This window comes from Brachyhypopomus gauderio, chromosome 10 (assembly GCF_052324685.1).
Source record: "Brachyhypopomus gauderio isolate BG-103 chromosome 10, BGAUD_0.2, whole genome shotgun sequence".
NCBI classification, from domain to species: Eukaryota; Metazoa; Chordata; class Actinopteri; order Gymnotiformes; family Hypopomidae; genus Brachyhypopomus; species Brachyhypopomus gauderio.
Window position 1 is genome coordinate 11,639,407 of NC_135220.1, and position 26,679 is coordinate 11,666,085.

Below are 26,679 nucleotides of genomic sequence, written 5' to 3' on the forward strand. Positions count from 1 at the left end.
GGCTGAGTACTGCCTGCCAGGCACCAAGACCCTGGGAGAGCCGGGCCTGCCAACACCTCAGCTCAGCACCTTCCTGCAGCACCACTGCCCCTCAGGCATTAGGACACAAATCTAAGTCACGGGGCTCCCTTATGGATTAAGAGCTACTGAAACAAAAAACTCATTTTGTTCAGGGGAAAGTTTTGCCTCTGATCTGTATTCCACACTGAACACAAAATACCAGAAAAAAGAGCAAAGCTACAACACACTTAATAAAAAACTTATTAATAAAAGCAAGGCTGAGAAGTAGGCCCATCTTGGTCTTGAAGAGATTCCCAGACAGACTGATGATCAGGCAGATACTACAAACACACACAGAAATACAGCAAGGTTTGTAATGCATGATCAAAGTACACAAAGCTCACTTTAATAAATTACAAAAACTGTGGCATGTCCCTCAAACATTTTATTGTGCAGCAGTATCAAAACTGTCCTGTCAAGCATAAAGGACTAGAAATCTAACAGACTTTGTCTACACCAGAAAGCCTGTCAGAAAACAAAGCAATGACAGGCATGTAAGGGCAGTTATAATAACCATTTCCTGAGAAATGGAACTTATTAGTTACAGGTTTGACTTTCGCTGGGTTTGATCTGTAAAACAGGGGCTTCACCTACTGTACTGCACATTTCCTCAAATGTTGCTCTGTGAAACTCGAGGAGATCCACGACACCATGGTTGTACTCAATAACTAAATACAGCCTTCATTTACTTTGCCTGTCGTGAATAACACAGCAGTTGCAGTATGCTGTATGAGTAGACAGTTACGCAAGGGTTATGGTGTGTTACTGCACTCCAAGCAAAGCACAGAGAGCTCTTTGTTTATTCGGTTGAGTATGTGAAATGTAAGGCACAATAACGGGACAGTTAATGAACACAGTGTAAGTGCAGCTTACACAAGCCGCGCATAATGCACACTCAACATATCCAAACCGTTCATTCACCAAATTTACAACCGACGTCTCCTTTAAGATTAATACCTAGCTGTGGACAGTCAGCTTGCTCTTTGGACACTTTTTTGTGGAAAGTTACCAGTTATTAAAACTGAAGCCCCGGTGTTGTTTCAGAAAGCGAGCTAACTAGTTTGCTCTGTCCAGGAGACTGGGTAGATAAAGGGACCCTGGGCACCCAGCTAGTAAACCGAGGAATTAGCTGCTAAGCTAACAGGCTAGCTAACGTCACCCAGTGTTGTCAACCACGGTTAACGGCGAGCTAAGTCGCTCTACGAGTCAACCTACTCAAACCCCGCGAAGGGAAATGAGAGGCGAGTTTCTCTCAAATGTCACTCGGCTTTCTCACAACCGTGTATCCCACTCTAGCCTGCCCTGGTTCACCCTCGTCGGTTTGCCAGTCAGCCAGCCAGCTAGCCACAACACCGGACTGCTGCTTAGCAACGTTAGCCAGCGGGCTAAGTGATGGCTGCTCTCTTCTGCGTCTCGCGGGCTAAGTGACGGGTGCTCGCGGCTGCGTCTCGCGCTGCGTCTCACGCAGCCCGCCACTGAACTCGAACACGAAGCGTCATATCGGCTCCCGAGCCTACGAGGCTCTCGGGGCGTTAAGACAGGCTCAAGGCCCGCGGCAGAAACGTTGTGACCGGGGCTGTTATGACATGTGACACCGGACCGCTTGTGTCCGTCCGTAAGCCCGTGATTCCGAGGCCGATAAACCCGCACTGCGGGTCCCGGGCCCGCGGGTCCCACCTGCTGCGACGTCAGGTCCACATGAAAGGTCCGCGACGACGCCGCCGCGGTGCCGCCGACGGACGCGGAGGAGACGGCGAGGTCCCACACGGAGCTCATCCTTCTAACGGCGCGGCATGGGCGCTCGCCTCAGTCAGCAGCCCAGCTCGCTCATGCCCCATCCGCGGTTCCGACCCAGCCACCTTCGCAGTAATGGGTTTAAGTCCGAGCCACGTCGTGCTTCATTGACTAATAATAAAACAAACAAACACGATATGGCGGCTCTGTGCGCCGCGTTATAAACAAAGTCAGCCTCGCTTAGATAGCCATTCTCCCGACCTTGATGGCCAAACCTTCGCGCGACTGCGATTGGTTACTGCGTTTGCCAATCAATAAAATATGCAAGGAGCGCAAGTTGGTGCAGTGAGTCGATTGGCCCGAAAGCTTATCAATCAGGGAAACGGGGCGGGGACTACGTCTGGGAGGCGGGGCTGAGCTGAGTTTGTGCAAATATGAGGAAGTCAAGGGGCGAGATTCTGGTAACGTGACCCTCCCAGAGATTTAAAATATACACGATTTAGAAAGATGCGATCTCAACGCTGTTTACGGCAAATGCAAATTCCTCGTGCACGTTTTCTTGGAAATAAGAGGACAAAACAAACCTATACTAATCTGAATAAGATGTGCTAGTGTAGCGATGCATTTCTTCCGTGGAGAAACACAACAAGAAAAGAGCAAACAAACTGGCCAGACAAGGGCAAGGAAATAAAAACATTTAAACTGCTGTAATGTGTTTATTGTCGCATTGTCGTTAGATCCCCCACTGGAGGGCACCGATGAGTTTTCCCTTGTAGTATCAGGTCGCCATTGCTGGTTTGTTGGGAAACCAAGAAACGATGCGAATTGATGCCGCAGTTCATTCATCTCGACTCTTACTGCTGTCTAACGAGAACCTCTCAATGTTATATATGTACTGTAACATATACGAGATGTACTGCAATATGCACATGTAAAATAACATACACGTAGTTTAATATGGGTGAGCGTCTGGGGAGGCAATTTTACAGTATAATTTACAGTTTACACAATTATCTGTCTGACCAGTGTTCTTTACAAACGAACCGAGCGCCTGACTGTGTCTTATCTGAATACACTCGCTTATATAAAGATATTTTGCCTTAACAAAATGAACAAGTCTATAAATTGTAAGTGTAGTCGGTGTCCTTTCTTGTAGGAATACCCACACAGGCCAGACGGACGCCGAAAGCAGCAGGCCATCGGTCCTTGGTGAGCTAGAACGAGAAGAACTGGGTCCTGTCCAAACACAGTTTACTGGAGCACGTCCCATCACGTTCCTGACCTGCTGTGTTTGGATCATGCTTGAGAAGAAAAAGTGTTTACATCTGAAAGACAATAATCGTTTTTTTGTAAAAGTTATTTTATTTCTTTATCACATGTAATTATTACTTAATTACATTTTATGTTTGTTATTCTGATTATTATAGGTTTTGCCATTTTATTAAATTATTTTATTGTTGTTTTCTTCTATTATTCTAATTATTTTATTATTTTATTACCTTATTTTATTGTGTTTTTCTTTTACTTGATCTGAGTTTTACTTGTTCTGAGTTTTACACTCTGAGTTGCATGTATGTATGAAAGGTGCTATACAAATAAAGATTATTATTATTATGTTGCACACATTTTCTGTATTAAATACAGATTATCTAAGGGAGCTGGTGTTTCTTTCTGTGGTGTGGGTGTGTGTGCACACGTACACACGCGTGCATTCTTTTGGTCCAGAGAAGAAGCCACACAGTAGCTTTATGCATTGTTTATTCTAGAAATATATAAAAGTTTAATTTAAAGATTCACTGTGCACAAATTGGAGAGGGCACGGAAAGTTTGATTACTGTAGTTCTGCCTGCAATTGTCCAAGCCCTGCTCACAACTACTAAGCCCCGCCCTTGACTCCGCCCTTGACTCCGCCCTTGAACGTGTCTCGTGCTGGACGTCTGCAGCACCTCTCTTGCCTTCCCTGCATGCTGATGTGAAGTGTTGAATCCAATCAACACGACGGTAATTAAACGTTCAACATCACTTAGTTAGCGCACAATCAACAGAACAGACACTGTGAGTTACCTACAGTCTGTGGCCAAATAAACAAAGTCAGTACTGTACATTCACTCACTCCCTGATGATTATAATCATTATTAATATTTTATTAAGCAACATCACCTTTTTCCTTTCCTTTTTCCCCTTCTAAAGAAGGCGCATATTAATTTGGTGAAATTTGCATATTAAAATTATGCCAATACAAATTAACATGGACTGTTTTTAAAATAATGAGTTTCACTTCTGGTTCAATCACTGTTCCATTGACGCAAAAAGGTGTGAATTATGAACCAGATCATTTACATTTTCACAATCGTTTACAACCTGAGGGCCACAGAACCATTAACCATCTACGTGATCTCCATGACGCTTGCATTGTTTGTGCAAAAATAATAAAAAATAATAACTTAGGGGAATAAACAAACCTTCTGTCACTTAAACGAGTTTAAAAATAGAAATTCTCGGTTTTCTAGAATTCTGAGTTTGTTAGTTGTTTGAAAGTGACCCATGGTCATCATTTTTTATGACAATAGCTGCTATGAAACATGGCATCAGTTATAATGAGAAGCTTGTTACTGAACACCGCCACCTAGTGGCACGGACCAACAACAACACACAGTGATCTATGTATCTCATCCATCCTAATTTGTTTTGTATAATAGTCCTATATATAAAGAAAGCACATAAGACTTTTTAATACAGATTAAAAACCTGTACCCTTTGCAGGGCATAATCTGAGTATTTGTGAAAAATGTCTCCCATTCAAGCAGCACTACTAACAACCCCCTCACCCCCTGGGAGAGGCCAAGGGAAACCCCAGACGGGGGAAGATAACGTTCTGCATGTTCACCAGGCCTCCTTTCACCTCCTTCAGAATGAGACACTTCAGCGGGGCAGCTGTTCCTGGATTGGCTCAGACACTTCAGCTGCACCACCCCTGATTGGCTCACTGAATGAGGAGGGTGTCGGTCTCCTGCAGACCAAAGTGGGTCTTATATTTGTGAAAGAGCTCGGTGAGGGACCTGATGTACATGTCGTGATATACATCCACAACGTCCGGGGTCGGCTCCGCAACCTTTGGCACAGTGATGGGTTCACCAACTGAAAGAGAGAAAGTGTTGTTGATTCTTTAACACATTGGTGAGCATCATACTTTAGAAGACTTCTCTTTTAACTACTCTTTAAAAGACATCAACAGATGCTTGAGATAATCAACAGAAGGCCCAGAGGGAAGGTTAGTTAAACATTAACGTAACTGACCATGAGAGCTTTGGGGGCCTGCTGTGTTTACAAAGATATCCTTGAACTATTAAGTGATCCTGTCCTAGACTCACACAGAATCAGTGATCAACAAAGGGCTTTGGGTTCCACTAAAAGATCCGTTTAATGAAATTGTCGTGTCCATAATTCAGCAGTACAGCCAGTAGCACAGGGAGAGGCTCCGTGATGTGAGCAGAACCGTGAGGTTTTCTCACCGACGGTGTTGATGGGCTTGGAGTAGGGCACCATTCCCCAGGACTCGGCGGAGAAGAAGCCGCAGCCATGGAAGAGACAAGGCGCAAAGCCCAGGAGCTTCTGCAACTTCCTCTGGATGCATCTCCACCAGGAGCCCTCCTGAAAGATCACCTGCTGATACGCCTCGTTTTCCCCGAATGAGTACACAGGCACCAGGTCGGCTCTGAGACACACACATACACACACACACATGAATAGGTACAAACACACATCAGACAGACAGAAGAGCGCATGCACAGATACACACACGTGTACGTACACATGCACACACGCAGACACCCACACCATGAATCAGGGTGTTTTCAGGATGCTTTAATTGTGTTACTACATATGACTACTTTTTATTAATTCTGTCTGAATGTGAAAATTAAAGTTAAATAGGGCCAAGGACATTTTGTTTTGTTAAAAGCTTCGTTTAATGGCTTCTGGAACACCATGGATATACTATTGTCACGTATGGCTACGCCCCCTCTCCTAGCTGTCACTCCGGGTTCCCTTGTGTCTGTGTCCCGTGCCTGTTTATCCCGCCCTGCTCGTTGTCTCCGTGTTTCCTCGATTGCTACCACGCCCCGTGTCATTGTTATCACCTGTTCCTTGTTTCAGTTCTATGTATTTAAGTCCCGTCATTCCCCCAGTCGAGTCATCCGTGGTTTTGTTCTATCAGTCGGTTTGTGCTTTCACGTTCGTTGTTTTTCTAGCCCTGTATTTCCCGTCATCTGTTTGTTCCTGCCTGGTCCGTGAGTCTTCCCTGTTCTCGTCTCGTCATGCCTGTTTCTTGTTCTTGTTCGGACTGCTTGCACGTTATGACCCCTGCCTGTTCTATCGACTCTGGTTTTGGTATTCCCTGTATTAAATCTCGCTCATCTCTGCATTTGTGTCCGTCTCCTCGCTCCGTGGCGCGAGCCACGTTACATAACCACGGATCTATCCAGGACACAGCGAGAGAGCGAGACTCCGGTGAGTTTAGTCGCTGTAACGAGTTGTTGGCTGCTTCCGTGCAGTTTAACATTCATGTGTTACAGCGCGAACGAGCCGGAGACAGGAATACCCCTGGCGCTGTGGGAACAAGGAAGTCTCGTCGCAGACCAAAGAAAGCGCAGTCTCTCACTACTGGCTTTCGCGGCGAGACTCCTATTGAGCGCTGGGAGTCTGCTCCGCTTGGCGAACACCACAGGGGTGAGCAACCTGTGGTGCAAGCAGCGGGCAGACGGAACGAGCGCACAGACGAGCCGTGGCTTAACCCTCGGTTGGCTCTCAATGGCTGCTGCGAGCTCCCGACGCCTCAGAGGAGGCGGAGCCATCGCAGAGAGAGCCACCGAGGGGCGTGTGTGTCTGTGTGTTCTTCCAGGCTCAACCCGGACACTGAGGAGGAGGACCTAACACCGCTGATCCCGCCGGCTACTCCACAGGACACCCCCATGTATTTTTTGGGGGGGAGTACAAGCCACGTCGGCTTGGCGGACACGCCCCCCGATGACGTCAGTATGGTGGCTCCGCCCCCCGATGACGTCAGTATGGTGGCTCCGCCCCCCGAGGACGTCGGCTTGGCGGCTCCGCCCCCCGAGGACGTCGGCTTGGCGGCTCCGCCCCCCGAGGACGTCGGCTTGGCGGCTCCGCCCCCCGAGGACGTCGGCTTGGCGTACACGCCCCCCGAGGACGTCGGCTTGGCGTACACGCCCCCCGAGGACGTCGGCTTGGCGTACACGCCCCCCGAGGACGTCGGCTTGGCGTACACGCCCCCCGAGGACGTCAGTATGGCGGCTCCGCCCCCCGAGTGCATCTCCTCACCGCCGGTTCCTGTCCCCGCTGCCCGCCAGCGGACCCTGCCTGTTCCCGCTGCCCGCCAGCGGACCCTGCCTGTTCCCGCTGCCCGCCAGCGGACCCTGCCTGTTCCCGCTGCCCGCCAGCGGACCCTGCCTGTTCCCGCTGCCCGCCAGCGGACCCTGCCTGTTCCCGCTGCCCGCCAGCGGACCCTGCCTGTTCCCGCTGCCCGCCGCCCGGCTCCGCCTGTGCCCGCTGCCCGCCGCCCGGCTCCGCCTGTGCCCGCTGCCCGCCGCCCGGCTCCGCCTGTGCCCGCTGCCCGCCGCCCGGCTCCGCCTGTGCCCGCTGCCCGCCGCCCGGCTCCGCCTGTGCCCGCTGCCCGCCGCCCGGCCGCGCCTGTGCCCGTTGCCCGCCGCCCGGCCGCGCCTGTGCCCGCTGCCCGCCGCCCGGCCGCGCCTGTGCCCGCTGCCCGCCGCCCGGCCGCGCCTGTGTCCCCAGAGACTGTGCTGTCCTCTATTGGGCCCGGACATTATGTGCCCTCTGCTCTGCCCTGTACACCTGCCTCTGTACCCGTGTTCCCCTTGCTCCCGTGTTCTGTCCCTGGATTTGTGTTGGTCCCAGTTCCTGTGTGTGTGCCTGTTCGTGTCCTTGTACCCGTCCCTGTGTTTGCGTCTGGTCAGTTCCTCCAGGTCCCTGTCCCCGTGTCTGTTCCCCAAGTCACGACCCGCTTTGTGCCCGTGCCTGTCTCTGTGGTCCATGCTGTCTTCACCTCAGTGTTTACCTCTGCCCTGTCCCCTGGCCCCGCTCCAGTGTCTGTTCCCGGTCCTGTCCTGTCCAGCCCTGCTCCTGTGCCTCGCCCTGGCCCTGTCCAGTCTCCCTGTATCCCATGTCATGCCGTGTCCCTGTCCGACTCTAGGCCAGTCTCCGCGTCTCCTGTCTTTGTCCCTGCCATGCCCCAGGTCCCGTGTCCTGTCCCTCTGGTCCGTCCCGTGTCTGCTGTCCCTGTCCCTTGCCATGGACCGTGGTTCCCTGTCCGGTCCTAGTCTGTTTCCCTGTCCTGTCTGCCCTTGCGTGCCCCGGTGTGGCACGCTTTGAGGGGGGGTACTGTCACGTATGGCTACGCCCCCTCTCCTAGCTGTCACTCCGGGTTCCCTTGTGTCTGTGTCCCGTGCCTGTTTATCCCGCCCTGCTCGTTGTCTCCGTGTTTCCTCGATTGCTACCACGCCCCGTGTCATTGTTATCACCTGTTCCTTGTTTCAGTTCTATGTATTTAAGTCCCGTCATTCCCCCAGTCGAGTCATCCGTGGTTTTGTTCTATCAGTCGGTTTGTGCTTTCACGTTCGTTGTTTTTCTAGCCCTGTATTTCCCGTCATCTGTTTGTTCCTGCCTGGTCCGTGAGTCTTCCCTGTTCTCGTCTCGTCATGCCTGTTTCTTGTTCTTGTTCGGACTGCTTGCACGTTATGACCCCTGCCTGTTCTATCGACTCTGGTTTTGGTATTCCCTGTATTAAATCTCGCTCATCTCTGCATTTGTGTCCGTCTCCTCGCTCCGTGGCGCGAGCCACGTTACAACTATGGGTATTGCTGTTACAATACTAGGTTACAATACTCTAGGAACTGTTTAATGACACTATACAGTTATCACGGCAGTCAAAGAATAATAGGAAGCTTGGTGATCAGGTGGAAATGTAGGCTTGTGACACACCCCTCACTGCTCTGTGACACACCCCTCACTGCTCTGACACACCCCTCACTGCTCTGTGACACACCCCTCACTGCTCTGTTACACTAACTTCACTGCTCTGTGACACACCCCTTGTTACTTTGCGACACACCCCTCACTGCTCTGTGACACACCCCTCACTGCTGTGACACTCCCCTCGCTACTCTGTGACACTAACTTCACTGCTCTGTGACACACCCCTCACTGCTCTGACACTCCCCTCACTGCTCTGTGACACTCCCCTCACTGCTCTGTGACACACCCCTCACTGCTGTGACACACCCCTCACTGCTCTGTGACACACCCCTCACTGCTGATACACCCCTCACTGCTCTGTGACACACCCCTCACTGCTCTGACACACCCCTCACTGCTCTGTGACACACCCCTCACTGCTCTGTGACACACCCCTCACTGCTGATACACCCCTCACTGCTCTGTGACACGCCCCTCACTGCTCTGACACACCCCTCACTGCTGATACACCCCTCACTGCTCTGTGACACACCCCTCACTGCTCTGACACACCCCTCACTGCTCTGTGACACACCCCACTATCCTCATGTAAAGAGACTTTTTTCTTGTGTCAGACATGTTTGCTTGTTTACCCTTTCTGGAGAGCTAGTTTCACAAAGCCTTTGCGTTTCTTGAGTGTCACGCAGTTCTGTCCCGGTGCACAGTCCAGGGATTCTGCTGCACCTCCCACCACGATGACCACTGCGTTACCAGTCCCATTCAGAGAGAGGAGGTAGTCGATGGAGTTACGGTTCACCGGGATGATACCTGAAAAACCAACCATGAAGAACGTCATCTCCTCAACCATCACCACTTCATAGCTAAATCCAAACATCCACTCCTCATAAAAATCAGTCAAAGCAAACAACAAGAAGATTGTTTTGGTCATTTCACGTGCAAACATCGCATTACAGACACAGTCCACAGATAACAGGGAAACCATACCATAATCTCACAGAGCAGGCATGCACTCACACAAACACGTGTTCACAGTAAACACAGGCCAGAACAGCGCGTGCCTCGCTGTGTAACAGGGTAAAGCTCAGAGGTCCCCGTGAGACCTGCAAGCCTCCTGAACTCTTATCTGCTCTGTACAGGCGGGTGTAGCTTCTGTTTCAGGTGATATGCGCTCAGTAACTTCAGCGTCTGCTTGCCTTCATTACCACCCTCACCTTTCTCTGGCCTGTCAGGCTAGGCTGCTGCCGGACGTGTAATGTCACTGAGATAATGTCAGAATAACCCAGATGAGTAGATGTCATGTTAGAAGCTGGGCAGAGGAGGCTTCTTCACCTCCAGACATGATGTAGTCCCTGAGCACGGGCAAACGGAAGTTCCCAGCTAGCGTGGCCAAGGATGGCCTGATTCCAGGGAATTTTTTGGAGAATCCTGTAGCCTCTGTGGAGAAGTTACAGAAGGCGCCAAAGCAGAAGATGCCGTGAGGGTGGTATCCGAAGACGTAGTTCCGGCTGGGCAGAAGATCGTGGGTCTTGATGAGCTACGGAAAATGAGCAGAAAAGAAACCGGTCACAACACTTCATATCAACACCCAAAGACCAGCATTATGTTCCCACAGCAAAGGAGTGATCGGCCCATATGGATGATGAAGGTCCTGATGAAGGTTCTGGTGAAGGTCCTGACACAGGCAGCTCAGGAGATCAGTCCAACAGGCAAACTGAGGTTCTGCATTTCCAGCGAATATTTAGCTGGAATATTTAGCTGGAATATTTAGCTGGAATATTTAGCTAGCTCAGCTAAGCAAAGTTCAGAGACAAAATTCTGAAAGTAAACATTGGGACAAAGACACACAGCTGGACGCCATGTTTCCTAATAAACAAATACAAAATGCCAGTGCGAGAATGCTGTGCCTCCTTTCAGACATCCTGCAGAAGAATGAACTTGTGTGCTCAGACGTGTGTGCAGGAACACAGGCTGACCACGCTATCTGAGCTCAAACCTGGCCGATCGCTGCTCAACCTGCAAGGGTCACTGTGAACATTTCAGCCAAAATCTCCCTCGTCAAACTCAGTCCAGTGCCACAGACGAGGTCTGCAAGTCACAGGAGATGTACTCAGATTTTAGGCTGAGGATTTTTTAAAGTTTCAAGGTTTTATTGTCGTAGTTATCTGTTTATTTTCCTGATTAACAATGATTTTGCTTCATGCAAAAAAAGATGCCAGTTTTTATTATGTGTTTTTGTATGCTGAATCCAAATATCTGCAGGTGTCTTTCTACTGCCGTGATCTTACTACACAAAGCACACGGTGCAGGGCAGAGAACAAGCCAGACAGGCCACGCTCGGAGTGTGTTGCTCTTCATGGAGATCACTGCCCGCGTGTTTATCTGTTAGCAGCAGATGATGACGGATCAGCGACGTGATTCATGGGCGTGTACAGTATATGAGCCAAGCTTGGGTCTTCATTCAAGCTCATGATCTGATATCTTCATTCAAGTTCCCACTCATGATCTGATATCTTGGGAGCCAGAACCCAGGATGTCCACAGACAACATTCTCAAACTTTGTTTATCTTTCACTGTCTTTTTAAAATCTCATTAAAAGAAAGAAACACTCAGCAATTTCCAGGGCAATCACTGCATTGTGTGTAGTGTATCAGCAGAGAGAGAGAGAGAGAGAGAGAGAGAGAGAGAGAGAGAGAGAGAGAGAGAGAGAGATAGGGAGGACAGGCCTCCACAGCTGATAACTATTAACTGTACAGGATAAACCCTAGTGTTATCTCTCTCTCTCTCTTTCTCTTTCTCTCTCTCTCTCTCTCTCTTCCTCTCTTACCTGGTATGCTGATATATGCTGATGCTAACAAAATGTGTAGATGCCAGTGTAGACTCTGACTGGCTGGTTTGTTAATCACCACGACGTGCCTGGCTCTGTTCTGCTATTGTATTTATATCTCATTTCATACACAGCAGCAGGTCAAAGTTTGAACTCAGAACACGGTGTTCGTGCTGATGCTCACCCTGATGGGAAAGTAATCTCTGAAGTACTTCCACACCGTCCAGTTTCTCACCCAGGACGACCTGCGTCCTCCTGTCAAGAAGAGCATTGGAGAGAAACAGAACAAGTTACCACCCACTGTGTTCTCTGTGTAGGACTGTAGTATGTGTGTTCTCTGTGTAGGACTGTAGTATGTGTGTTATCTGTGTAGGGCTGTAGTATGTGTGTTATCTGTGTAGGACTGTAGTATGTGTGTTATCTGTGTAGGGCTGTAGTATGTGTGCTCTCTGTGTAGGGCTGTAGTGTATGTGTTATCTGTGCAGGGCTGTAGTATGTGTGTTCTCTGTGTAGGACTGTAGTATTTGTGCTCTCTGTGTAAGACTGTAGTATATGTCCTCTCTGTGTAGGGCTGTAGTATGTGTGCTCTCTGTGTAGGACTGTAGTATTTGTGCTCTCTGTGTAGGGCTGTAGAATATGTGCTCTCTGTGTAGGGCTGTAGTGTATGTGTTATCTGTGTAGGGCTGTAGTATATGTGTTCTCTGTGTAGGGCTGTAGTATATGTGCTCTCTGTGTAGGGCTGTAGTATGTGTGCTCTCTGTGTAGGGCTGTAGTGTATGTGTTATCTGTGCAGGGCTGTAGTATGTGTGTTCTCTGTGTAGGACTGTAGTATTTGTGCTCTCTGTGTAAGACTGTAGTATATGTCCTCTCTGTGTAGGGCTGTAGTATGTGTGCTCTCTGTGTAGGACTGTAGTATTTGTGCTCTCTGTGTAGGGCTGTAGAATATGTGCTCTCTGTGTAGGGCTGTAGTGTATGTGTTATCTGTGTAGGGCTGTAGTATATGTGTTCTCTGTGTAGGGCTGTAGTATATGTGCTCTCTGTGTAGGGCTGTAGTGTATGTGTTCTCTGTGTAGGGCTGTAGTATGTGTTCTCTCTGTGTAGGGCTGTAGTATATGTGTTCTCTGTGTAGGGCTGTAGTATATGTGTTCTCTGTGTAGGGCTGCAGTATATGTGCTCTCTGTGTAGGGCTGTAGTATGTGTGTTCTCTGTGTAGGACTGTAGTATTTGTGCTCTCTGTGTAGGGCTGTAGAATATGTGTTGTCTGTGTAGGGCTGTAGTATATGTGCTCTCTGTGTAGGACTGTAGTATATGTGTTCTCTGTGTAGGGCTGTAGTATATGTGTTCTCTTTGTAGGGCTGTAGTATGTGTGTTCTCTGTGTAGGGCTGTAGTATGTGTGTTCTCTGTGTAGGGCTGTAGTATATGTGCTCTCTGTGTAGGGCTGTAGTGTATGTGTTCTCTTTGTAGGGCTGTAGTATGTGTGTTCTCTGTGTAGGGCTGTAGTATATATGTTCTCTGTGTAGGGCTGTAGTATATGTGTTCTCTGTGTAGGGCTGTAGTATATATGTTATCTGTGTAGGGCTGTAGTATATGTGCTCTCTGTGTAGGGCTGTAGTATATGTGCTCTCTGTGTAGGGCTGTAGTATATATGTTCTCTGTGTAGGGCTGTAGTATATGTGTTTTCTGTGTAGGGCTGTAGTATATGTGTTCTCTGTGTAGGGCTGTAGTATGTGTGTTCTCTCTGTGTAGGGCTGTAGTATATGTGTTCTCTGTGTAGGGCTGTAGTATGTGTGTTCTCTGTGTAGGGCTGTAGTATGTGTGTTCTCTGTGTAGGGCTGTAGTATATGTGCTCTCTGTATCTTCACCTTGTTTAGGGGTGTTCCAGTCAAAGATGAGCCAGGCAGCGTAGAGGGCAGGAACCACCCAGCAGTCAGTGAAGAACAGATAAACCAGGAGCACAGTGCACGCCATGCCTGTGACGGGAGACACACACACGCTCACTTACAAGTCATCCCGCCCTCCGGCTTATAGAAACAGACAGGAATGACAGCACTCTGACTCAGTCACAGGGCATGAACCAGCCCAACACTTCCGGCTTGAAGTGGACTTTGAAGGACAAGGATGGAATATCATGGACAGGGTGAAAGGTTACATATGTTAAAGGTTGAAGGTTAAAGGTTGGTGAAAGGTCACATATGTTAAAGGTTGGAGGTTAAAGGCTGGTGAAAGGTTACATATGTTAAAGGTTGAAGGTTAAAGGTTGGTGAAGGGTTGCATATGTTATTATGCATATGTAATTAATTTAATAAATTTAAATAAAAATTAATTTAATAAAATTTCATTTAAATTAATTTAATAAAAAGTGTTCATGATGAGGAGGAATATCCTAATAAGCGAAGGATGTTGTTCGATCTGCGATCTGTCAACTCACATAACAGTTGTGTTTTAATCTGGACGTAAAGAAGTCGGACAGAACAAAAGAAAAAGTGTTAGAATGTCCACACAAGTACAGCAGAGCAAGAGAGAGAGAGAGAGAAAGAGAGAGAGAGAAAGAGAGGGAGAAAGAGGGAAGAAGAGAGGAGAGAGACGAGGATAGAGAGGGAACCTGCATTCTCTTTCATAAGAGAAGCCCCCTGGGTGTCTCATGCTGTGTGAACCTGCAGTGAGACGTCAGCCTGCGTCTGCTGCTGCATCTCCAGATGTTCCACTCACCCAAGGCCAGGAAGGAGAAGATGAACTGCAGCACGGCGATGACCTGCAGCTGCTTCACCAGCCTGGAGCGGGACAGCCAGGGGGCCGAGGGCAGGTCCAGCAGGGCCGACAGGAGGCTGGACCCCGTACCTGGAGCAGGACACCAGCAGGACACCAGCAGGACACCAGCAGGATGGCAGCGGGACAGAGTCAGTGGACACTGAATAAATCCTCTCGTGTCTCCAGTTCACACACTGTGCTATGCTCGTGACCCTCCCATACCAGACCTCCCATACCAGACCTCCCATTCCTAGACCTCCCGCTCCAAGACCTCCCATTCCTAGACCTCCCGCTCCCAGACCTCCCATACCAGATCTCCCATTCCTAGACCTCCCGCTCCCAGACCTCCCATACCAGACCTCCCATTCCTAGACCTCCCGCTCCCAGACCTCCCATACCAGACCTCCCATTCCTAGACCTCCCGCTCCAAGACCTCCCATTCCTAGACCTCCCGCTCCCAGACCTCCCATACCAGACCTCCCATTCCTAGACCTCCCGCTCCCAGACCTCCCATACCAGACCTCCCATTCCTAGACCTCCCGCTCCCAGACCTCCCATTCCCAGACCTCCCATTCCCAGACCTCCCATACCAGACCTCCCATTCCTAGACCTCCCGCTCCCAGACCTCCCATACCAGACCTCCCATTCCTAGACCTCCCGCTCCCAGACCTCCCATTCCCAGACCTCCCATTCCCAGACCTCCCATTCCCAGACACCATCCTCCCACCTCCAGCAGGGCTCAAGGCTAGAGCTCCCAGTGAACAACCTGCTGCAGCACCCCCAGTGACCCCCCCCCCCCCCCCCCCCCCCCCCCCATTATAATCCCATCCTAAACGTCAACATCATCCCCAGACATCACTCACACTGCAGAGGTGCATTCTGGGACATGTCAGCTCAACAACACTCAGAGGGTTGTGTGCAGACTTTAAACCAGTCCCCGTACACATATGCACATATCACTCCTGCTCTAATGCTGTACTAGGTGGTTCCTAGTCCACTAAGGAACTTTTCTGAACCAGGGAACATTTCCATTCAATTATACTGTTTTCTCCAGCTAGACCATTTCTATCCACAGCACCCCATTGGCCTCTAGCATATTTAACAGATATCTCATCTATGCAGTTTCTCATCTATGTATCTATCATTCCCCAATGAGTGACTGTTATTCTAAAACTGCAAGCACAAGAATCTCCAATACATTTCAAACTCAGTGATATGTGTGGTTGTGTTGGGCAAAGAGCCTTTTCAAATATGCTAACCTCATTACTGATATTAAATCGACCAGTTACGCATAATGTGAATGATACAACTAGAAACTTAAAACAGAAATGCAATGTTCAAACGTATATGTAGTGTACAGTCCTAGTGTTCAGAGCTTCTAAGACCCAATAACTCACCCTTATTCACGCCGGAGTACGCTGCGAGCAGTGTCTTCATGTTGGAGAGACAGTATCAATCTTCAAATTGCTTTAAAATGTAAATAAAAGTCGCCGTTTGAAAGCCGTCAACCCCGGAGCACGCACAGTGCTCACTCGCACTGCTTAGTGTCGAGGGGTCGTTCCTAAAAGAAAATAAATGATTTAATTGTGTGATTAAACGATTAATGATAAAACTGGAAAATTAAAAATTATTTTATAATGCACTGGGATGAAAAAAGCCCGATAAAGTTATAACAGTCACTATACACTGGTTTAAAGGTAGCGTTGTGAACACACAGCCCTAACGCTGTCCTATTGACACCGTTGAGTGTCCCGTTATAAAGCACTAAGGTTAGGGACCATCGGGACGGGCAGCTCCGCCAGCCAATCAGGTGAAGGGCACCTTAACCCCGCCCAGCCAAGACCAACATCTGTACACCTTTAGCACTGCATATGTAATCAAACGTGAAATTATGTACAAAAAGTAAAACTTTTGAAGTTCATATAACATCATAAAAATATAATAGAATAATACTACAAGCTGTGCAATCGTTTTGATTTAAATAAAGCTGTACGCAATATTTGATTTGCTGCTTGTCATCCTGCTTGTCCCATCTCACGTGGCTCAGTAACAAGTAACATGTCCAGGGTGAAAAATGACAAATTCATGTGTAAATGGCAGGACAGCACCATGAGGACTGATTGCAACAAATCATAACTTTCAGTAAACATTTTGTGTGACTTATTGTCTATCAGATACTGAAAGCTACAGGCAAATTTGACTCTTGCCAATTTTTTATATCGGTCCATAGTTCTAGGGAGTCACAGCCAACATAGATGAGGAAACAGAGGCAGTCTAGACTAGGCATTGCTCAAATTGTGTGATTTGTACAGTATCTGGAATTACGTCAAAGGTCCAGCTGGCATGAAATAGTGTGACTGATTAATCCTTGACCTCAATAAACCATCATTTACAGGCTAAAATTAGCTATTGATCAACCTTTTACCTTTTTAAGTTTAAAAGTTGTTTTAAGTTTTAATAGCACACTCTAACAAGATATAAAGTATAAAGTCATCTAAAATATCCATTAAAGTGAAGTGTTGCGATCAGGATGATGTCCAACAGTCTCTGAAGAGAATGGGCAGCTTTTGTAGAAAGCCGTGCTTGGATGAAAGGGTTCTGCAGTGCCCAAGAGGAGATCTGGCTCTGTGGATCTGTTGAGTGTCAGGTTTGTTGGCTCTATGTTGGTGTCCACACATTTAATGAGACTATTGTAATGACTGTCGTATTTTGTTTTCACCTTAATATTGTGTGTAGGAGCTGTATATTGCTAGGAGTGGACTGCACAAAAAACAGCAGAAAGGGTGTAAGGGAGGACATGCAGGAGCAGGACACTGTGCTACAGGACACTGTGTTACAGGACACTTTGTTACAGAACACTGCTTCAGGACACTGTTACAGGACACTGTGCTACAGGACACTGTGTTATAGAACACTCGGTGTTACAGGACACTCTGTTACAGGACACTCCGTGTTACAGGACACTGTTACAGGACACTCTGTGTTACAGGACGCTCTGTGTTACAGGATGCCAGCTCTACTCTTCACTCCATTCACTGGTCTCTCCACATCAGATCAGAAGATCTGGGAGGACGCTGAGACTGGACTTCACTCCCTCCTCCTTCCCCACTGGGCTTCCTGCAGAAGAACCTGCGATTTGGGAGGAGACGATCTTGCTAATGACCAGTTTTCTCTAGACTTGAAAAACCAATCTACAACCCATTTGATGATTTGAAAGATTTCATTTATCCATTACTGTTTAAATTAATCTGTGAACACATACACACTAGTTTTTATATAATGTAATGTTCCAGTCCTGGTTTACTGTACATGTCTATAACCAGAGAAATAAGAGGCTAATGGATGGAAAGTGAGACTCTAATGGGATAAATAAGAGGACACAGAGGTTTTTGTCCTCACTCCAAGAGTGATTATCTTAATGGGCTCAAAGTACACACCACGAAGAGCACCCCCCCACACACACACACAGATGCACACACAATCTCTACCATGACCCGAGCATGCAGATTTCTCTTATATAACATCCAGAGAATCAGTTGTTGTCAAGTTGTCAAGTCCTTCATCATCTCGAGAGACGGCTACTGGGCAGGTGTCCCTACACACACACCACTACACACACCACTATACACACACACCACTACACACACCACTACACCCAACACTACACACACCACTAAACACACCACTACACACACCACACACACACCACTACACACACCACACACACCACTACACACACACACCACTACACACACCATTACACACACCACACACATCACTATACACACCACACACACACCACACACACACCACTACAACCTGGCTGGTTCAGGACACAGCTGCAGGTCCCCGTTCCACCTTCACATATTCACACACTCCACTGCTGCCTTCCTCTACTGTGCCTGTAGTCACATCTTCAGCTGAGACCCTGATGCTTGCCTACAAAGCCCATAATGCACTTGCCTCTGTCCTGTACTAGCACCAAGATGGTGGACTGCATCTCTTGCAGCCTTCAGACATGTAGCCTATATAAATTCCACCATTTCAAGAAGCACGTGACTCACCCCTGGTTACTACAGACTTCAGATTTGCTCTCCCTTCAATAATATTGAAGCATTCAATAATAATAATGTTCAATAATAATGTGTAATCAAGAAAAGATTAAACAAATTGTGATGCCTACTGGTTGGATTCCTGCTCCTTTAATAAGTTTTAGCCACAGTGTGATGTGGAATCATACATCAAACAGCAAATACTATATTAACATCTTGAGCTTGTGGTTACTCTACAAACGCATGGTCTCCCAAACACCCATCTCTACCAAACACCCATCTGTCTCCCAAACACCCATCTCAAACACCTGTCCTGTGTACCCTGTAACCACACCCCTAATACCACGCCCTGTACACATCCCATGTGTTACCCTGACTACCTGCAGACTCTCACTACGTAGCAGTGTGGCACTGTACACAATCTCTCTTTCATCTATTGGCTCCCATTTGCGGTGTCTGATCCAAGAGGTCAGTTGGTTCATGTTGCGTCTGGTCAGTGCTCTGTCCCCAGGCCACACCGAGGCGTCCTGCATGGGCGGACATGCTCCTCCTCGTCATCTGGTAGCAGTGAATTCACGAGTTTCTCTGTTCGTAACTCACCTCAGAGGACAGAGAGAAGCGGAAGAAGCTCCCTGGGGATCAAAGTGGCCCCAGAATGTGGTTGCTGTGTTATTGGCTTTGGGTCTTACTAGTCAGTTGCAAGATATTATTTCAACACAATTGACCGATGCACCATGTGATGAAACACCCAGAAATCTTTGCACAAGACATCTAGACTTGCCCTCACAACAGCCAATTTCACCCGCACTAACGTGAAGTGCACATCACCGCACCAATAACACATGGACACTTGCAGCTCTGTAGGAATGCAACTGGACTCACATAGACTCACACAGGAGTGGATTAGCCCAAAGCACATATTTATTCTGCAGAGAGAGCATGCGTGTGTTACAGAAAAGATCCACGCGGAATATGAAATGTAGTTCATGTTTCACACTGTCTGATGTGTGAATGCAATAGATGTACGTTTGAGTTCTAAAAGAGAAGAAGTCACAGCCACAAAATCAGTTACAACAGGTTTTATTTTTAAATTCATTTTACAGGCTGGTGTATATTTCCTATGGCAGCCCCTTTATATCTATCTCCCTCTCTCTCTCTCTCTCTCTCTCTCTCTCTCTCTCTCTCTCACACACACACACACACACACACACACACACACACACACACACATACAAACATATTGAGCACCTGTGGGCCCTGCTCACAGACAGATTGAATGTCGGACCACAGGGGAGCTGTTCATAGGAATATCAGGTGTGTGTGTTCAGGTCTGTTGTTCATAAGAAGATCAGGTGTGTGTGTTCAGGTCAGTTGTTCATAGGAAGATCAGGTGTGTGTGTTCAGTTCTGTTGTTCATAGGAAGATCAGGTGTGTGTGTTCAGTTCTGTTGTTCATAAGAAGATCAGGTGTGTGTGTTCAGGTTTGTTGTTCATAGGAAGATCAGGTGTGTGTGTTCAGTTCTGTTGTTCATAAGAAGATCAGGTGTGTGTGTTCAGGTCGGTTGTTCATAAGAAGATCAGGTGTGTGTGTTCAGGTCCGTTGTTCATAGGAAGATCAAGTGTGTGTTCAGGTTCCTTGTTCATAAGAAGATCAGGTGTGTGTGTTCAGGTCTGTTGTTCATAGGAATATCAGGTGTGTGTGTTCAGGTTCGTTGTTCATAAGAAGATCAGGTGTGTGTGTTCAGGTCGGTTGTTCATAAGAAGATCAGGTGTGTGTGTTCAGGTCAGTTGTTCATAAGAAGATCAGGTGTGTGTGTTCAGGTCTGTTGTTCATAAGAAGATCAGGTGTGTGTGTTCAGGTCGGGTGTTCATAAGAAGATCAGATGTGTGTGTTCAGGTCGGTTGTTCACAAGAAGATCAGGTGTGTGTGTTCAGGTCTGTTGTTCATAAGAAGATCAGGTGTGTGTGTTCAGGTCTGTTGTTCATAAGAAGACCAGGTGTGTGTGTTCAGGTCTGTTGTTCATAAGAAGATCAGCTGTGTGTGTTCAGGTCTGTTGTTCATAAGAACATCAGGTGTGTGTGTTCAGGTCTGTTGTTCGTAAGAAGACCAGGTGTGTGTGTTCAGGTCGGTTGTTCATAAGAAGATCAGGTGTGTGTGTGCAGGTCGGTTGTTCATAAGAAGATCAGGTGTGTATGTTCAGGTCGGTTGTTCATAAGAAGATCAGCTGTGTGTCTTCAGCTATGCCACATTTGCCTTTGTGCTCCTCAAACAGCTGTGTGAGCTCCTCCATGTACAGCTGGTGAACATCATCCAGTTCCTCTGCTGATGGCGTCTTGTTTCTCTTCACCTTGATTGGTTTACCCACTGCAGACGACAGACACGCAATTCACTGATGAAGATGATCACTCAGTGTAGGGCTGTTATTGGGTATTGACTGGGTTCTATTGAGCCACACTAGTTAATCTATATATCATTGGTGTCTCCTATCAAATTTAATGTAATCTTCACATTTGAATGACGTTCCTCTACCAGTACCTCTTTGGGCAGGTCTTTGCCCAGTTGTTACAGCCACACTGCAGTTCTACGATAAATAAATCCTGATCTCGAGGAGTCAGAACCACCATACCTCACCTGTCTGTTTCTGAAAGCTCTTTGTTATTTTTCATGACTCATTTATAGACACGTGAATTGCAATTCACCAGCATGACCAAACACCCCCCTCCCCCCGGCTGCTTTGAAGGGTGTAGTAACACCTCTGTAGTAACACCACTTACCGACAGTGGTGATGGGCTTCCTGTATGGCATGAGACCGAAGCTGTACTGGAATATCCCTCGGGCATGGAAGAGTGGCAGAGAAATACCCATGATGCTCTGCAGGTGGTCCTGGATCCAGCGTAGCCATGTTCCCCGGGGGTTGGGGACTTGGTCAAACACCTCATTTTCTCCGAAAGAATAAACGGGGACGAGGTCGGCACTAAAGGGTGGTGACGAGGTAGTGGGGTTGACTAAGCGAGTGTGACCTCAGTTTAGCTAGACTGACACTCAACTGGTCCATATCACATCCATCTCAATCCGTCTAGATGTATGTACTCTTCTCTATGGAACATCACTCACAGCAACACTAATTATCTAAAGGATGAAAAGCACTTCTCTCCTTACCCATACTCCATTGCTAGCTTAACGAAGCCCTTTTTATTGGCCAGCTGCACCGTGTGGGCACCTGGATGGGCGTCCAGTGCCTCGAGAGCTCCGCCCACTGCGATTACCACAGCGTTCCCACCCCCTTCCCTACTGAGCAGATAGCTAGCACTGTTCTTGTCAGAAGGAACAAGTCCTGCAACGAGATACACACACACACACACATGTGTACACAGATACACACACACACACATGTGTACACAGATACACATACACACACATGTGTACACAGATACATACACACGTGTACACAGATACACTTACACACATGTGTACACAGATACATACACACACATGTGTACACAGATACACTTACACACATGGTAACTTGGTGCAGAGACGCACTGACCTGCACACATGATGTAGTCTCTGAAGAAGGGCGCCCGGAACCACAGGGGCAACATGAGCAGGTAGGGCTCCAGGCCGGGGAAGAGCTGGCTGAAGCCTGTGGCCTGCGTGCAGAAGTTGGCGAAGGCTCCAACCACCAGGACCCCATGGGGGTGAAAGCCCAGGATGTAGTTCTGCTTGGGGTCCAGATCCGCCGTCTTCACCAGCTACAACGACACACGTGGTGGTTACAATACTGCAGTGTTACAATACTGTGGTGTTACAATGCTCCAGCTCCAGTGTTACAATACTGTGGTGTTACAATACTGTGGTGTTACAATGCTCCAGTGTTACAATATTGTGGTGTTTCAATCCACTTGTGTCACAATACTGTGGTGTTACAATCCACTGGTGTTACAATACTGTGGTGTTACAGAGGCCTGCACATGAATACATGGCTCAGGACAATAAACATTTAATGAGAATTTACCATACTTTATAAAATACAGCAGTAAATCAGTTGGCTCTGTTTTGTCAGGTTTGCCAGCAGGGGTTTCAAGAACTTCTCCAACATTTTGCTGTACTTTAACAGTACTCAGACTAATCTAGTGACTTATATAATATCTCTCCCTTTCTTTCTGCAGGCCAGCTGCTTCTGGGTATCTCTCTGTTGTTGAGAGCCTCTCTCTCACCCCAACACACGGCTCCCAGAGCCTCTCTCTCACCCAACACAAGGCTCCCAGAGCCTCTCTCTTACCCAACACACTCATATTTAGTTCCTCCAACTGCATCATTCTCAGAGAAAACTGATTTAATTTAAGCAAACTACTAACACTATCAAAGCCCTAATGACCAAAGCCCTAATGATCAACAACTGAAGAAGAAGAAAAAAACGCTCTTAAAAACAATCACACTAAGCAATGATTTACTTGCCCTGATTGGTGGCGAAGATTGTTTAAGCACCTTTGACACCGAGAGCCTGAACAGAAGGCAGAATGCATGTTCAACAACATTAAAGGTCTTTATAGCCCCAAAGTCATTCTGCTGGAGAGATATCAGCAGCGCAGATAAGGACAGCACAGCAGACTGAGTGATTATCTCCTCACTCAGAAACCCAGTGAAAGCAGCCCAGCCTTGATCAAAGAGTCCTGAACTCCAGAGGGTCAGAAAAACAACTGATCAGGTCTCCCTGTAAAGTGGGGAACTTTTTTAAAATGCCAATACTGACATAAATAAACAAATATAACAACCAAAGATTTTTGCAATTTTTCCACTTTGAGTAGAAGAGCTGTTTGTGACTAGGCTCTTGTGAATTTGAGTTTTGAAACTGGCTTGCTGAAGGACTTTTTAAGGGACTTAATGACAGATTCACAACCAACTACAGTGATCAGTTAATAACCAACTCCAGTGATGAGTTCATAACCAACCACAGCCATCAGTTCGTATACCAACCGTGGTGATCTCAGTTCAAAACCATCTGCAGTGATCAGTTCAAAATCTCAATTCTCACTGTTGATTCTCACTGTGATAACTGAACCAAGACGTGTGTTACAGTCTAATAGCATCAAACAGATAGTAGTGAATCGTATCATTCCTTTTGTCTTTCAATCATTAGAAGTTCAATTTTTCCTGACACTCTGAAGAGAGAGCGGTATTATCTGAGCGTTATCAGTTCCCTCCGTCAGCCAGTTCAGACTTCACTCTTAAACCTCCTCCCACTGACTAACTGCAGACGTGACCGCCTATTGGCCACTAGATGGCGATAGTGCGTGGCTCAAGCGCCTCTATCTCACACGCCCTGCAATTGACTAAATCTCGGCGGGATTTTTTTTATATAAATTGGGGGTGGGGACGGGGTGTGAGTGTAATGAAGAGGTAGATATGTGTGCTGGTTGTCTGAATATTTGTATCATTTTTGTTGTAGGTTTGTAGTTATTTGCATGGTGATGGTGATGGTTGGTGTGTGTGTGTGTGTGTGTGTGTGTGTGTGTGTGTGTGTGTGTGTGTGTGTGTGTAGGCCTACAGTGTTATTTATCTCTGCCTGTCTCAGTATGTAAAAACCATCGATCTATAAGGGTATTTCACATCATACTGTAACATTTGTATAATGAGCATATGGAAGAAAGGAAAAAATAAAAACCCAGGAATGAGTGTCCATGTTAAATGAGCTGTAGAGTCTGTGGCCTGGTGGGCGTGGCCTCTGACCTTGATAGGGAAGTAATCTCTCATGTAGTTCCATAAGGCGAGTCGACACAGAAAGGGAGACTTCCTCCCTCCGCGAGATGGCGTGTCCCAGTCAACGAACCACCAGGTGGCGTACAACACACTGACGAGCCAGAACCGCGTGAACAGCAGGTAGACGAACAACACGACACAGCAGGGGGCTGTAGAGAGTTAACAACATACACAAGACACACACACACCCATGAGCATATGCACTCAAATTCACACATCCATAAATACATACAAACACAAGTACACAACACACACACATACTGACATATTACATATAGACATATTACATGCAAACAAAACCAACCATTATCACACACAGGCACAGCTGACTAAGTATTCCAGGAGCATCAAAGCAGATATAATGTATAAGTCAAGGCAGGTGGTGTATAAATCAAGGCAGGTGGTGTATAAACCAAGGCAGGTGGTGTATAAATCAAGGTGTGCTTACACATAAAGCATGCTGGTCTAGAGAGCTATACCTCATCTACGGTGTTCGTCAGCACCAGAGGACTGTGATTGGCTGTGTGCTGTATTGCTCTGCCAGATGTGACCTTATTCAGTCCAAAACTGAACTACCAATGCTAGATTACATGCACGTTACAGACGGACCTGCCATGACCACAGTGTGCCACCAACACTAATATGCACCCAAAAGCAATTAAATTACCTCCCTTAAAACAGCTGTTATTTTACCGTGTACTGATTTGTGTGTTCTGGAAGCTGTAACTGGTGATGTGGTGAACGAGCCTGAATTTCTCTCACATCAGCACAGCCATGCGAGTCCCTGTGGAGACTACAAGAACTGCTGAACACACACCAGTGACGCTGAGCACACACACCAGTGCATCCAGGCAGGTGATCAATAACAGGCTCGTAGTGCACTGAGCAGGGGCCAGATGTTTGAGGGGAGGGCAGATGTTTGAGGGGGGGCAGATGTTTGAGGGGGGTGTGAATGTCAAAAACCCCCAGCTTAGGCCTCCAAGCCTCAACACATCCATCCCCTCTGCACATGCATCCTGGAGCTACTCAACCCTGGAACTACTCGACCCCGGAACTACTCAACCCTGGAACTACTCGACCCCGGAACTACTCGACCCCGGAACTACTCGACCCCGGAACTACTCGACCCTGGAACTACTCGACCCTGGAAATATTCAACCCCTGTAGGTGCTTTTAGTATTTTGCAACTGCTTACACACTAAAATAAAAATAACACACACTGATACCTGACACTAAAGGAGAAAAACCTCAGCCCAGATCTGCAATCTCAGCCTCTCACTGTTTTTACAAAACATTAAACAGAATTCTCTACATTAAACACAATTTTCTACGTTAAACACAGAAATCTAACATGATTTCAAGGCACTGCCTTTCAAAATACCACACCTGTCAACCACCTGATCAAACACAGATGTCAACTATACTGACATTTAGGTTATTAACTGATAAGGTACCAATCAAGTGTCCATACTTTCCATACTAACATCACACTCAGACTGTCCATACTGTTCATACTAACACCATACTCATATAGTCCATACTGTTCATACTAACATCAGTACAGTGGAGCCTAAAGACACTTCAGTGTTGTGTTCTACCCAGTCACTGCTGTCCAGTATACAGATGCCTAATAGATCGAGCATTTTATATTATTTTTAATTGATCTCCATAGCAGTGGGAGGCTGATAACATTAGAGAGTAAGGGGCCACACATCCTCAAAGGAGACAGATAACTGTGACGGGCAGGGTGAGCAACTCAAAAAGGAAGCGATCACGCCAAGTCTCAGGGAAAGAGGATGGTTTAATAGAAAGTGTGCAAACCAAAAACCCGTGCATTGTTCCAAATGAAGGAAATAATAACCAGCAGTCAACTGGTACAAAGACAAGACGTATATAGACGAACAAACGACCCTCAGGTGAGACGGATCACGGGTCCCGCCCACCTGAGGAACGAACATCACGTGACCAAAAACAGGACCGCTGCCGCTGTAACCGGGGGCGACCGGTAGGGGGCCCCCCCACAACGTGACAGACCCCCCCACCAAAGCCGCACTCCCCTCCGGATGTGCGGCTTACAGCGGCAGCACACAAAACACAACAAAGGGGCGGGAGGGCGGGGACAAGACAGGGACCCGTTCCCTGCCGTCCTGAGCTGAAACACAAAACACATAAGCTCCTCGTCACAGGACGCAGACAAGGCAGGGACCCGTTCCCTGCAGTCCTGGAGCTGAAACATAAAAACACATAAGTTAGCTCGCCTCCTGGGCGGGACCCTGGACCGACCGGGCCGTCAACAAGACGATAACCACGCCCCGGTCGGTCACAGGGCCCTCGCGCCCTAACCGGCCTTAGGCCGCTTAAGCCCCACCGCTGTGTGCGGACCGGGAGCACATGGCCCAACACACGTCACAGGTGTGGATGTGTGCAGGCCGCCACACTGGGGTGCGGCCACGGCTTCCACAAACACCTCCCGAACCTACCTCCTTGCT

The 26,679-nt window shown here is 47.7% G+C and overlaps 3 protein-coding genes across 4 annotated transcripts in view; all 3 read right to left on the bottom strand.

The window, feature by feature from the left end:
* The window catches only part of uvrag (UV radiation resistance associated gene), a 66,074-nt gene extending 63,998 nt beyond the window's left edge, over positions 1-2,076 (bottom strand). The window contains exon 1 of the mRNA XM_077019455.1: positions 1,738-2,076. Within this exon, the coding sequence (XP_076875570.1) occupies positions 1,738-1,836 (99 nt within the window). The 5' untranslated portion in view covers positions 1,837-2,076. The remainder of the gene's footprint in view (positions 1-1,737) is intronic.
* A 1,459-nt stretch (positions 2,077-3,535) lies between these two features.
* dgat2 (diacylglycerol O-acyltransferase 2) lies at positions 3,536-16,088 on the bottom strand. Its single transcript, XM_077019456.1, has 8 exons — positions 15,776-16,088; positions 14,340-14,468; positions 13,493-13,600; positions 11,814-11,884; positions 10,135-10,339; positions 9,438-9,612; positions 5,307-5,509; positions 3,536-4,932 (listed from the first exon to the last, which is right to left on the bottom strand). The coding sequence occupies exons 1-8, from the start codon at positions 15,813-15,815 to the stop codon at positions 4,778-4,780; spliced, it is 1,086 nt and encodes a 361-aa protein (XP_076875571.1). The 5' UTR covers positions 15,816-16,088; the 3' UTR covers positions 3,536-4,777.
* Positions 16,089-19,587: 3,499 nt separating this feature from the next.
* Positions 19,588-26,306, bottom strand: mogat2 (monoacylglycerol O-acyltransferase 2). Of its 2 annotated transcripts, XM_077019458.1 has the most exons (6): positions 24,884-26,306; positions 24,161-24,339; positions 21,978-22,182; positions 21,590-21,764; positions 21,205-21,404; positions 19,588-20,794 (listed from the first exon to the last, which is right to left on the bottom strand). In XM_077019458.1, the coding sequence occupies exons 2-6, from the start codon at positions 24,182-24,184 to the stop codon at positions 20,640-20,642; spliced, it is 759 nt and encodes a 252-aa protein (XP_076875573.1). In that variant the 5' UTR covers positions 24,185-24,339; positions 24,884-26,306; the 3' UTR covers positions 19,588-20,639. The 2 variants fall into 2 exon arrangements, with proteins under 2 accessions (XP_076875573.1, XP_076875572.1); XM_077019457.1 differs by having other exon boundaries at positions 24,161-26,306.
* Between the last annotated feature and the right edge of the window lie 373 nt (positions 26,307-26,679).